We start from the raw sequence: 13,435 nt of genomic DNA on the forward strand, positions 1-13,435 counted from the left end.
GGAAAATAAAACCGCTCTGCCCCTGCCTGCTGGCTCTCGGTGCAGAACCAGCCTCAACAGGAGCTGGGGTCCAGGCCCCACCTGGCTGTGGTGACTGCCCTGTGAGTGAAGGGCAGGCAGGGGTCACGCGGCCGGTCCCCACACAGAGATGTCTCCAACTGGAGGCAATTAAAACGGCCTTCGGATGTCCCCATGATGCCTAACCCATCTCCCAGGCTGCACCTGGGCGGCTGGACAGGCCCTTGGACAGCGCTTCAGCAGCCTGGTCCTTGTCGGAGCCCGGAATGGGGATGGAGGGCCCCCCTGGAGGAGGGGCTCGCCCAGAGCGCATCTCAGAGGACACACAGTGGCAGGCCTGGGGGAGGCGGGTACAGAAGGCGGGGAGGGCGGGGAGAGGGGAACCACCAGAGCCTTGATGAGCAGGCACCCCCAGGGCCAGTGCTCCCTTGGTGCCCCCACGCCCCACGGGAGTGGGCCCATTAACGACATGAGGCAGGGCAGATGCCAGTGCCCACAGGGAGGGCCGGGACGAGGTGCTGGCCAGGCCACCTGAGGCTGGCTAGGAGCTTGAGAGGGCACTTGCTTGCAAGAGCCCTTGGCCATGGTCCGCAGCGGCTGAGTGGCCCCAGACCCTGCAGCCAACACAGGGCGCCCGTCTTCCTGTGCCCCCAGACCTGCCTCCCCTGCCACCTGCAGAGGCCCTGGCCCAGTCCTGAGACTGAGTGACGTTCTGGGGCAATATCAGGCTGGCGGATTGACACGGAAGAGCTAGATGTGATGCCGATGATCTGAACGGTACTTTACAGCCACCTCTAGAACCAGGACAAAAGTAGCATTTAAAACAGTGCTTAACCGTGTCGGGGCAGTATCTTCAGCTTCCTCTGCACCCTGTTTCCAGAGACATCCGGGAGCTCCAGCGCAGACACACCAGGGCCCAGGTGCTGGCGAGGTACGGCCAGGAGGCACGGGCTCAAGCCGAGGGCGGTGTCCTGGGGCCCCACTCACGACCCCCGCCCAACAGTCCTGCGGCTCTCAGACCGGAAGGGACGCGCTCTGCAGGCTGCCAGGCCCACCCCCCGCCCTGGGCTGCGCCACTCCACGGTGGTGGCTGTCTGACGGGGTCCTGCATGGCCCTGACCGTTGGGGCTGCAGCAGCGAGGGGGAGGCAGGAGAGCGGCCTGGGCTGCAGGGGACGGTGGGCCGGAGCCGCTGTAGAGCAGCACAGAGCGAAGCCGCGCAGCCTGCAACCGCCCGGGCCCGCACACAGCCCAGCGGGCCCCGGGAGCCCGGCGCGCCCACGTCTCCTCACGTCCGCCTGCACTGAGAAGCCCGAGGCCTCCCTGCTCCTGGCGCCCCACGCCGAGAGGAGAAGCAAGGGCACCAGGCGGCGGGAGCAGGACAGGGACGCACACGTCTATGGGGAGAGAGCAGGGAGATGAGAGACTCGGACCCTGGAGGCGGCCGCGGAAAACACAGGGCAGAGACCGAAGAAAGGGGACAAAGGCCCGAGAGCCCGAGACACGCGGACGCGACGAGCACTGGGGGCTGGCCAGACAGCGAGGACTCTCCCCGCGGGGACGTGCGGCAGAGCCCGGGACAGCGGAGCGGAGTGTGCTGAGCCCCACCACCCCCGACCGCGGCCCCGGCCCTGCCAGGCACCTGCTACCCACCAGCATGACCCTCAGGGACACAGAGAGCAAGGACATGCCCTGGGCCCGCAAGCTCGAGGCCAGCTCTCCGTGGGTCCAGACCAGGGAGGCAGGTGACCAGCCCTAGTGACGGGCAGCTCTGGCCTGAGATGGAGCACGTGGGGGCTCCAGTGTCTGCCGCCTGCAGATGGAGCCCGGATGCTGCCTCTCGCGTGGTCTCCCCACAAATCTCTGGCTACAACGCCTGTGGCCCCACACCCCGCACCGGCCATCCGCACAGCCGGGGGGAAGCAACGGAACAAACACCATGTTGGGGCGCAACTGTCGCGGGGGCCGCGTGACCACCAGGAGGAAGGGCCGGGGGCTCAGACAGACCAGGAGCGGCATGTCCGGCCCACACCACTGCCCCCACGAGGACCGAGGAGGGCTGGGAGGACAGCTCTGGTCTGCCCCCACCAGGAGCACAGGGGCCGTGCAGCAGGCACGAGGGCGGCCCCGCCGAGCGCAAGTCCTGACCCTCTGCAGGGCTGACTGCCACCCCCGTCATCGCGAGGGGCCATCCTAGAGCTGCACACACAGGTGAGGACAGGAACCAAATGAGCGAGCAGACTGCAGTGCCCGGCTGGCAAGGGCCCGATGCCAGAGGGGCCGGGGTGCGTGCGGGGCTCCGACTTGCTGGCCCACACGGGGTGGCTGCTCGACAGGAGCACAGGGCTCTGGGAAACCACGAGAGGGCGAGGAGGGCAGAGGGCCCGTGGTGCAGCATGCGCCAGCTGGACCTGACACCCAGGGCGCTGTCTGCCAGCAGGGGCTGCGCTATGACGTTCTGGGTTCTGGACGAGGCTACAGGGGGAGACCGGCGTCCTGCAGAGTCCTGGCCAGGCCGGTTCTCCGTGGCCTCCCGCTCCCCGCAGCCCTCCCCAAACCCTGCCTGGAAGTGCGGGCGGGTTCTCCGCCAGCCGCAGGAGCACAGGACGGAGGATGCTCAGCCCTGCTGCCGTGAGGCTGCTGACGGCGGAGAGGCCGGCCTGCCTCCGAAGACAGAGAAATAAATAAGCCACCACGGCGTGCTTTGAACCGGCCTCCAAATTAAGAGCTGCATCCTTGCTGTCAGGCCCCCGCCAGCAGTTTCCACGGCACCTCCCGTGCAGAAAGGGACCTCAGCCCCTGCATCAGGATGATGAAGGCAGAGGGCCCCCGCGGCACCCCTTCCTTAATGAGCAGCCGAAGGGATCGGTAAGCAGAATCTCACAGGCAGTAATATTTTATATAATCGCCGAGTGGTTTAAATTGAAAACCCCCAACTGAATCAATATTTACTGCATTGAAACGAAATGAATAGTAATAAGTCACTAAGCTCCCTGTCCTGTTTCATAAAATAAAAATTATAAAAATGAGCACAGGCGCAGGGAGCCATCACATTAACTTTCACAGCACTCGGGGAGCCGTAACCGCCTGTTCTCATCAAACGGGACTCTCAAACGCCTGCCAGAGGAGACCCGCCTCGGCGGCACTCGTGGGTCACTCCCATGGCCCCCCCCCGCCCAGACCCTGCCTGGCACCCACCGCGCCCTCCCCGGCCTCTGGCCAAAGCCTCAGGATGCCTGGGGCTCCGGACTGCTTCGCAGGTGGCAGCCCTGTGGCCTCAGAGGCGGGCGCCGACCCCGCGGCCTTCCCACCTGCCCAGAGTCACGGAGCAGGTAGTGCCCGCCAAGGCCCCCGGGCCCCCAGATGGCAGCCCCCAGCACACACAGCTCCCCTCCACAGCGACCACGTGCATGCAGTCAGCATCTGCAGGAGAATGGGGCTCAGGGACACCATGCCAAGGCTGGCCTTCCCAGCCACCGGGCCGCCTACCTCACCTCCCGCCTGTGTCCACCAGCGCCAGTCCTGCCCACTGAGATGCCTAGGCCTCCTGGGCCCTCCTGCTGGACCCTCGGAGTGTCCTCCCTCCAGGGTGGGTACACACCGAAAAGACAGCCCTCCATCCCTGGGCACAGGCCAGCTGGTGGCGAGAGAGCCCTGCTTGTTCCTTGGCCCCCACTGGCCTGGGTCGCTCCGCCAGCCCAGACCCTCCCTGAGCCAGGGGAGGGCTGAGGAGCCTGTGGCTTCACAGAGCAGAGGCTGAGGCCATAGCCAAAGCCAGTCGGCCCCAGAGCCGCCCTGGGCCTGCTGACCACACACAGGCTGCCCTGGCCCTGTCAGAGCTGAAGGAGGCGGGCAGGCGGGCCCCAGACTGCTGCCACCCAGAGACGGGCCCTTTCTGCTGCGTGGACCAGCCGGGCCCAGGCATGCCCTCCCGACAGCAGGTCCGTGCCACCAGCAGGCAGCCGCTCTGCTGAGAAGGCCACCCTGTCCAGGGCCCAGGTGACCTTGGGTGAAGGAAGCCCAGCTTGTGGGCAGCCATGCTTCCCAGGGCCTCATGAGCTGCTTAGTCTCAGCACCCTGTACCTTTCCCACCCTGCAGGCCAAGCCCAGAGGCCAGGCCCCATGAGGGCCCAGAGCTCTGTGCTCACAGTGCGACCAGCAACAGGCCAGACAGGCCCGGGTGAGGTGGAGGTGGAGGGAGGCCCCACTGGGCTCAGCCCTCGCACACGCCCTCCTCTGACGTCCGGACATGCTGGGGGTGGGCTCGGCACAGCTTCTTCCCACTGGGAAGGTGCCGAGGCTGCAGGACCTGGGCCTTCTGATAGCCAGGGCAGCCTGGGGGGCCGGACAGAGCCAGGGCATCCAGGTGTGCACGGCCCGTCCTGCAAGGCGGCTGGCCAGGCACCTCCTTCGCTAGGAAGCCTGAGGGGAGCGGTGGCCGCGCTGGGCTGGCAGCAGGGCCTCCCCCCCGGCAGCCCGCCCATCCACCTGGCCTGAGGTGGGACCTTGCGCACCTGCCCACATGGCACACAGGTGCCCTCTCTGCCCCCACCTGCCCCTTGTGACCAGTCTGCCCTCCTCCTGATGGGTCTGACGCTGGGCTGAAGGTACAAGGCACCTGCTGCCTTGAGGGCGTACCTGGCCACCTACAGGAGCCCGCGGCCCTCCGTGCCTGGCACCCATGTCACTCAGCGACCCTGTCAGGACCCAGCACACTCAGCATGGGCTCAGCAGGCCCTGAACCTGGGGGAGCCTCAGTGCTGAGGCCGGGACGAGAGGCCCATTGGTGCCACCCTAGTGAGCCACCCCCAGGCCCCTGCTGCACTCCTGGGGGAGGTGGGGACTGGCCAGAGTTGCTAACTGCAGGGGGGGGGGGCGGAGCAAGAATCAATAAATCTGAACCTCGTTCATGATGATCTGGGGCTCTTATTAAGTAAATTAATTTAAGTTAATTTAGCTCGATCCTGACTCCCGACCACAGTGATTTAGTGAGGGGGAAATTGCATTAGGAAAGGCCATGCTCACCAGACAGGAGGACGGAAGAAAATTAGACCCACTTAGCTCTGCGAATTGATACGGAAATAGCAGGTGTAAATCTAACCTCACCAAGGGTGAGAATTATCTTCATAAATTTGTAGAAACAGCCCCCAAGATGCTTATAAATCTATTTAAAACAAAAATATTACAAAAAGTGCAGTAAAATTAATTTAAAATGTACTTCCAGCTACTGCGTCCAGGAAAGTAGGTGGCAGAGCCAGGTTTCCCCTGGAGAAGGGCAGTGGGCACCACTGGCCACCTGGGCGGGCCGCAGGCTGCACCTCCTCTCCCCATGGCCCAGAGTCACGCCTGTGGGGGCTGGCAGGATGGCCCCTGCCCAGGACTACAGCCTCTCTCCCAAGGCTATGTGCCCTGGAGCGCCCACTGTACCCAGCTGGAAGCCCACACTGGACCAAGGGGCTCCCACACTGCTCCCCTAGCAGGCAGGCTCCCGGAAGGCAGACAGAGGGAGGGGGTTGGCCATTGCCTGATTCTCACCCAATGACCAAGGCCATCACCCCTACCTCTGAAGAAGAGGCCATGCCCCCCCCACCGGGCCTTCTGAAGCCCCACGGCTGAGCAGCCTGATGAGAGGGGCTCCCAGCATGCACCCTTCACACGGCCTCCCTGGCTTCTCTAGCCCTCCTGCTTATGGGCCCCAGGCACCCAGAAAGGAAGGTGGAGGTGGGCCGTCCAGTGGGCTCTCGGCCAGCAGCAGCCTAGAGCGAGGCCGCAGGACCAGAGCGCGGTGGGTGGGAGGGCTGTAGCCTCCCTCCGCCTTCGGCCACCAGATAGACAGCAAGATGGGCCCACAGGCTCCCCAAGGGGGCTGCTCAGGGCCCAGCCTCTCTCACCATGAGGTTCTCCCTGAGGGACTCCCAGGCGCAGCTCATGGTGTGGCCCCAACAGGCCACCAGCTCACGGCTGGCTGACACAGGGGTGCATGTGTGTCTGCGTTTCATGTGGTGCACGGGCTGGCCATATATCTAGGGCAGAAACTGCTGAACAGAACAATTCGCCCACTCCCCAGCCAGCAAAACGTAGAGCAAGCACTTCTGCACAGTGAGCTTGGTCCCCTCGGCCCTCAGGCACCACCCTGCGGCCCAGAAGTACGTCAGCCCGGTCCCTGGCCCACAGGGTCCTGGCTGAGGACCTCCTACCTGGACAGTGAGAGCCGCCGCGTCCGCCAGGAGGGCAGAGACAGGGCGAAGGGGCTGTCATTGAGAGGTGACCCCTGGGTCTTCTTGATGATGCGGTAGCGTGTCTTGATCACTTTGCTGGCGGGAGGGGTCCGCAGGGTGTGCAGGCTGGGTGCTGCAGAGAAAAGCCAGACGCCGGCAGTCGGGGGGGTGGCAGGGACTCCCTGGCGTCCTCATTCCAGCCCCACCCCACATGCCCGTCCCAGAGAGCTGGGCGCAGGCCCGACTCCCCGGAGCTCCCATGGGCGGTCCCAGGAGGCTCAGGGGTGCAAGCACTCGCCTCCCTCTCTAGTCACCCACGTCGAGCGCCCACGCAGATTCAGGTGGTCACTTCTGTTTCCATGACGTTTTGCAGGGTGATATGCACCCCAGCTTTTCTTCTTGCTGAATGTTTCATGCAATTAGCAGGGCTCTGTTTTGCCCGAGTTCCCTCGCACGCGATAGCTGGCAATTTCTCCGCAGCTTCAAGGGATGCATCTAATTGCCCAACTCTCATAATATGCAGCGCTAACTGCCCAGAAATTAAAGCTGCCACAGCACGGGGACACAGACGCCCGGCCTCCCCCGCGGACCCAGCGCCCCTCAGAGCCAGGCGGCCTCAGGCTCCTCCGTGGCCCTCTGACCTACAGGCACAGTGCCCAGGACTTTGCTTGGAAGGGGGCTGCTGGCAGGGCCCAGCAGCAGGTGGCTGCCCACCCCGAGACACGCACGCGGGGCAGCGCGGCCGGCGCAGTCCTCGGGGAGCATGGACGGAGACGAGGGGCACCTGTGCCGGCCAGGCGCCCCGGGAAGAGCACACGCAGCTTCGCCGTCCAGGCAGCGGCATGAGGGCCACTGCGACCCCCCAGCCAGAGCGGGCCAGCCCGCGGCTACCGGACGGCGCTCCAGGAGGAAGAGCAGGACAGACGCTCGGTGACGCCAGACCCTCAGGGCCTCGCTCTCTCGCTGCTGGGTGCCAGCCCTGGGTGGGGCCGGCCACCAGCACTCCGTGACCTGTGCCTGCTGTCCTAGGCCCTAAGGAGACGTCCTCCCTGAGACCCTTGACTAGACAGGAGCCTCCCTGTTACCAGCTCCCCGGGAGCCGTCCCTGGTCCACAGTTATGGTGACTGTCACTAAAACCCATTTCCGAACCCTGAACTCAACAGCTCTCTAGCCCACAGCTGGGACCTCCCCGAATCAGCACCTCTGGGCTCCCCCCACCCACTGGACTGCACAGTGCCCCGGGGTACCCTGCCTGCCGGCCAGGGAGCAAGAGAACCCAGCCCAGCAGGAAACACTGCGCCCTCACAGACTAGGCCACGTGGCCCAGGGACTGCTAGGAGCCGGGCGCACCTCTGGCCCAGGGACTGCCAGCAGAGACCCTCCGCCTCCCTGCCCCTCCCCTCTCCCTCCAAGGGAGCGGCCGGCGGGGCGGAGGGAAGTGCAGCAAAACCTCAGGCACAGAGGCCCGGCCAGCGCTCCGGCCCCCCCCGAGGGAGTGACCGTCAGCTCTGGGCGCCCCCCGTACACTGGGAGGCGGAGGAGAGCCCAGCACACAGTGGGCGTCAGTGAATAAATGTTTGCTGAATTGAATTTTCGAGGTCTACAAGCAAAAAGAGACCAATGGAAATCAATAACGGCTTGTTCCAACTAAGAGCACAAGAAGGCGAGATTGCTCTTGAGTTGCTACCAAGCCCCAAGCTGACCTCGTGGCCTCCGGGCTTCCTGCGCCCACGGCCCCTGCAGCTAGACAGCCCGCCCGGTCTGTGGTCCCTCGCCGCCACCCCCAGCAGCCCCGCTCTGCCCTCTCATGGAGGCCGCCGCTCGCGGCCCTGGGACGAGACGCGCAAGGCGCAGCACGGCCCTGGCCCTGCGGCTTGGGGCTGCTCTGCACAGGGTGGGGAGGAGGGCGGGCTGGGGCGTGGCCTTCACCCCCACCCCCCCGCCCCAGTGCAGGGAGCCCCAACGCCCAGGGCCAGGCCCCCACCCTGCTGCAGGACACTGCCTTCCCCTATCCCGACCTCCAGGAAAGCCCCAGCCCCCACTGCCCACAGGACCAGACTCTGTTCTAGAAAGCTCCCCCGGCACACAGTGCCCAGGCTGAGTGAGGGCCTCCGGGCCGGGCCCTCAGAAGCAGCATCAGGGTTCGCGGCTCGCTCCCGCGGGACGCAGGCGCACGGCGAGGGCAGCTCCCCCATCGCCCACTGCACGTGGTGCCCGAGCGCCACTGGTGAGAGCCCAGAGCAGCAAGACCTCCTGCCCCTACCATGCGACCTGCCATACGTCCCCATCCCAATGGGCCTGAGAGGCAGAGGCGGGCTCCCCGGCCCCCCGCCCCACAGTGGGGTGCGACCTCCATGGCCTGGCTCTGTCATTGCCCAGTGGGCAGCTCAGACATGGGCGGTGGAAACCCTGACAATGACCCAGGAGAGAAAGGCCCACGGCGCTCGTGCCCAGGGCACCAAGAACTCAGCGGGGTGGGCAGCAGGGCGGGCAGCCGCGTGGCCTCAACAGAGCAGGTCCCTCCTGGGCCTGCTCCCCAGGGGGCGGGGTAGGCACACCCCAGCCCCCCACCCCCCGCCATAGCCCCCCTCCCGCAGCCCCGGCCAGGCAGGGCTCCCGCCCGCCCTGCTGCTGGCGGAGGCTCTGTGTAGATAATCGTGTTATTTAGATAGGATGTTGGTTTAATTCCCTTCATTACAGGCTCCCAGGGCTGTAATTTTTCCCTCCGCGTGATGTACTCCCGTGGCACGTTCCACTCACATCGAGCCCTTCGCGCCTTTATTGCCGGCAGGGCCGGGTGCGCGTTATCAGGCCCGCACACACGGCCTTCTCCGCCCCGCGTGCGGAGGTCACTTCTAATGACTAATCGATCTCATTAGCTTTCCTAATTAAAAACTTTACTACCGCGATGGAAGACAAACTGCAGAAAAACTGCTGGCATCATGTTTGAAGGGCACGTGGGCCCGCCCGTCCGCAGGGCCTGGCTCCCCACACGGCGCCGGCCCGGCCTCTCCCCGCTCCCATGTTTGCGGAGCCGTGGCAGGGGCGGGGTGCCTGGAGAGCAGCCCGGAGCCCCCCTGTGCCCCGAGACCGGTGTAGCTGTTGGGGACCAGCCGTCAGGCGGCAGAGCCTGGGCGTCTGGCTCAGGCCCCCTGCGCGCAATGGAAGCTGGAAGCCAGGGAGGTGCCTGCCCTACATGGACCACTTGGCTTGGGGTGGGCAGCAGGGTATGTCCAGGAGGCTGAGGAACTAGATGGCCATCTCTCCCCTCAGGGCTGGGCTCTCCCTCTCCTGCCCTGTCCCCCAGCCCACCATATGGAAATGTTCCAACAAAGGTCCCTGGCTCAGAGGGGTGGCTGCTCAACCCCAGGAGGCCACCAGGCTTTCCTCACTTCTAGGGCACTTGGCCTGCTTCCCGGCCACCAGGGTTGGGGGCGCAGGACAGCTCCACTCACGGGAAAGCACTGTGGGAGCACGCACAGGGTAGGCCGGGCTCTGATCAGAGCGGGGCGGGCAGGAGTCTGCACTCAGCCCAGGGGAGCCAGCCCCTCGGGACTGCTGCCCCTCCAGCCCGGTGGGCAGCCAACCTTCCAGAAGGCACAGACCACAGCCCGCAGCCCTCACGTGGCTCTCTGCCCAGGTCTGCAGTCAATTCCTCAGCGGGATGCTTGCTAACGAGGCCACTCCCAGAGGGTGCTCCCCAGAAGACACTTGGGGTGGGGGCGGGGGGGTGCCTGGTCCTGCGGGTCTGAGCCTAAGAAAGGGTGTCCTGGCAGCGAGGATCCCGGGAGGCGGGTGGCGCGCAGGTGACAGCCCCATGCTGGCCCCCCCCGCGCCCACTCCGCGCTCCCTGTGCCTGAGGCGAGCTGTACGAGCGCCCCAACGGCCAGGGAGACAGGCTCACAGGCGGGGCGAGCACCCCAGAGCACGCCACGCTGATGGCGCGGGGCCGGCCTCGGAGCCGAGCAGAGCCCCAGGCCCGGCCGGGCCGCGCCCCGAGCCCCGGCGTTCCGTCTGCCATCGCGCCCGGCTGCGAGGCTCTCCGCTTTGCCTCTCGCGGGGCCTCGGCCTTGCAATCACGTCATGTGTCCTGCGTGTGGCAACACCGGCTCCCCGCGGACAGCCGCTCCGTTCACCTTCCCGGTCTTGGTGATGAACACGGCGCGCCCCAGTGCGGCACGTGGGCGTCGGGTGCACCCCTGCCTCACCACGTGCCTCCTGAGCTGGGGCCCCGGGGCCCCCATGGCTCCCCGGGCCCTGTCTGCGGACCACCCTCCAGCGAGGCGACAGCAGGGCGGCTTCCCTCGTCTGTCCTCCGGGCCAGCCCCCACCCGCCGCCACCACCACCGGCCCACTGCCTAGGCCCGGGAGCCGGCCCGGCCCGGCCCGCCCTGCAGTCCTCACAGGACTCGGGTCCTCAGGGAGCCTCCCCGCCCCTCAGTGGCTTAGAAAACGCCCCAGGCTCCACCAGAGAACTGATGGTCCCTAGGGCCCACGCCAGGCCCCCCCCAGCCCGTCCCCAAGAAGAGCCACACTCCACACTCATCACAGGGCGAGGGGCTGCAGGTTAGTGCTGAGGGCACCACGGCCCTGCCCTGGGAGACGGCGACCACCCCACGAGGTGTCCCTGGAGGGCTTGGGGGCCCCGCGGCTGCCTGTGAAAAAGCAGATGGAAGCCAGGGCCCCAGGAGGGTCGGCCGCCCACCCGGGCCCCCAGTGCCACGCGGGGAGGGCCCGGGCGGCTGGCTCTGGCCAGCTCTGGTGGAATACCCGTGTTGGGAAAAGCGGAGCCTGTCCCCTCATCCTCGCCACACAGAACCCACAGTCCTGTCACACGGCAGAGCTGACAGGCACAGTGTCTCTCCGCACAGATGGGGGGCCGAGCCCCAGAGCAGGAAAGGGGCCTGCACACCACGCCCAGGAGGCCGGCGCTCAGGCGGGGCCAGGCCGCTGCGGGTCCAAGAGGCCTCTGTTTAGGGGCCTCTCGGGAAAGATGGAGAGGGCTCGACTCCCACATGACCCCCGAGGGGGCCACACCACTGTCCTGTGAAGACTGCCGCCTGCCCTTGCACTGCGGGATCCTAGGAACGCTCTCCCCGAGCCCTCACACAGCAGCACTGCTCGCCGGGCGCCAGGCCTGGGCCCACTGTGCTTGTTAGTGCCCCAGGGCCCGGCCAGCCCCCGCCCAGGCCCCACTGGTGCATGGAGCATGCCAGCAACAGTGCCTGGCCTTCCTGCCCCTACCAATGTCACATAGCAAAGCCCCTCCTGAGGGGGCCGTCCTTTCCTCCAAATGAGCTGCCACAGCACGGCGCGCAGGGGGCGGCGGAGGCCCACCCCCGAGCTCGCTGGCGGGAGCTGCCAGGGCCCAGCTCTAACAAGCTTCAGACGCGGCTGACGGCAGCCACACACAGGTATGAATCTTTATGAGGCTCATAAATCACTCCACTTTCCCTGCACTGACGGTTCCCACGCTGGAAAAGCCCTGCTCAGGTCCCGGGACCCGGGCATTCCTCTGGCGGCGGGGACTGCGCAGGGGCGGCAGGGGCAGCAGGGGCAGCAGCAGCCCCACCCAGGTGACCCGAGGTCCCGCCCAGCTCTGTGGGCGGAGAGCGCCACCGCAGGACTGGCTAGCGCCCTGCCAGAATCGGCAAGAGGCTGGTGCCGGGAGGATGGCCCTGGGGACGATGAGGGCAGTGCCCCCGGGCCTCAGGCCTGCACGCCACAGGACGGCCGGCTCCATTGGTCGGTTTTCCCGCCCACGGCCCCGAAGCACCCGAGACTGTCCCGCCTTCCAGGGCTGGTTGGATCCAGAGATCAGCCTCTGACAACACTTACCGATTATCGAATCACAGTGGCGGCCAAACAGAGCCATGTGTCACCCACGCGGCTGATGGCAGTGCAGCCTGAGGAGCGCAGGCGGCTCAGGGACAACGAACGGCCGCTGCCAGCCGCCTGTCCCGCAGCGGGCCGTGTTCTCTGTCGTCCCACACCACCCGGTACTTAATGGCAACACTGTCAGCCCGAGACACAGCGCCGACGCCGAGGACTGTCAGGGTCCTATTAGAGGGAAGATTGAGACCCCGCTCTTCTTAAACTCACTCAAGCAACGCCGGCCGCTAGGCCCTATAATTATCGTGCGCGAGCCATCGATCGCACGCTGGCACCTGACCCGTCTGTATGGAATGCGAGTAGTTTGCTCTGTGACAGTCGCTATAGATTACGGGGGGCGGGTCTTTCCTCCCTATTTAGCCATCTCTCTATGGGACAGAAGAGGGGAAAGTGAGCACCTCCCGCTGCACACCCCACCCCAGTGTGGGGCCCAGTGCGAGCCCAGGGCTCAGGAGGCACAGCCCTAAGGCGGAGGTGACAGGGCGGCAGACACCTAGGGGACCCAGCCAGAGCGAGAGGCAGCCGCGCGCCAGGCCATGCACTCCAAAGGGCGGGGTCAGTGCCATGCAGGCCGCTCGCTTTCCTAGGACGCTCCTTCACGGAGAGGGGACGAGACCGGGCTGGAGCACGCTCACGAGCAGTGGCCGCCTCGACACAGGTTTGTCCAGACGTAGCTGGTGCTCACCCTCCCCTGGCAGACCCAGGCAGCTCGGGGCCACGCTCTGCTGGCCCCGGGACCCTGAGCCTTGTCTGAACTCAGCTAGAAGCAGCCGACACAGGATGTCCTGGGCCTGGGTGTCCCTTAGCCTGTGTCACTCAGGCCCCAGGATGGCCAGCACCTGTCAGTATGGGAATCAGCCACGGCAGGTCCTGCAGTTCAGCTCCAGCCTCCAAAGGCAAAACTCATGACCCAGTCCCCACCCTGCTCCCCTCCTCCCCTGGCCCTCCTGAGCTCGGAGCCCAGCCCTGACCTCGACAACCCTCAGGACCCCCTCTGTGGCCAACCTCCTGCTTGCCTGTGGCCCCCTGCATCCAGCACCATGGACCCCCCAGAACACAAGGGCCACGCCCCGGGCCACCCACAGGACACAATGACAGCTCTGCAGCGGCCATCTGCAGCCCTGCACCCTGGGGTGGGGTGATGGGCGACGGCATGCTGAGCAACCAGCATGGCCGAGCCTGCCCAATTAAACGGGGGTGGGGGGCTACGGAAGGGCAGCCCACCTCTCACCCCAGACCTGGGTGCTGGGCGGGGGCCACACTCCCTGCCCCTGCCCCGCAATCCCGGACAGCCTGTAGGATGAGGG

At 66.1% G+C, this 13,435-nt stretch overlaps 1 protein-coding gene across 2 annotated transcripts in view; it reads right to left on the minus strand.

Moving 5' to 3' along the window:
* Positions 1-13,435, minus strand: part of ZC3H3 (zinc finger CCCH-type containing 3) — a 53,743-nt gene that overhangs the window by 23,951 nt on the left and 16,357 nt on the right. For both annotated transcript variants that reach the window (XM_036233138.1, XM_016139219.2), the window contains exon 5: positions 6,215-6,368. In XM_036233138.1, coding sequence (XP_036089031.1) covers positions 6,215-6,368 — 154 coding nt within the window. The remainder of the gene's footprint in view (positions 1-6,214; positions 6,369-13,435) is intronic.

The sequence above is a fragment of the Rousettus aegyptiacus genome, unplaced genomic scaffold (genome assembly GCF_014176215.1).
Source record: "Rousettus aegyptiacus isolate mRouAeg1 unplaced genomic scaffold, mRouAeg1.p scaffold_m13_p_15, whole genome shotgun sequence".
NCBI classification, from domain to species: Eukaryota; Metazoa; Chordata; class Mammalia; order Chiroptera; family Pteropodidae; genus Rousettus; species Rousettus aegyptiacus.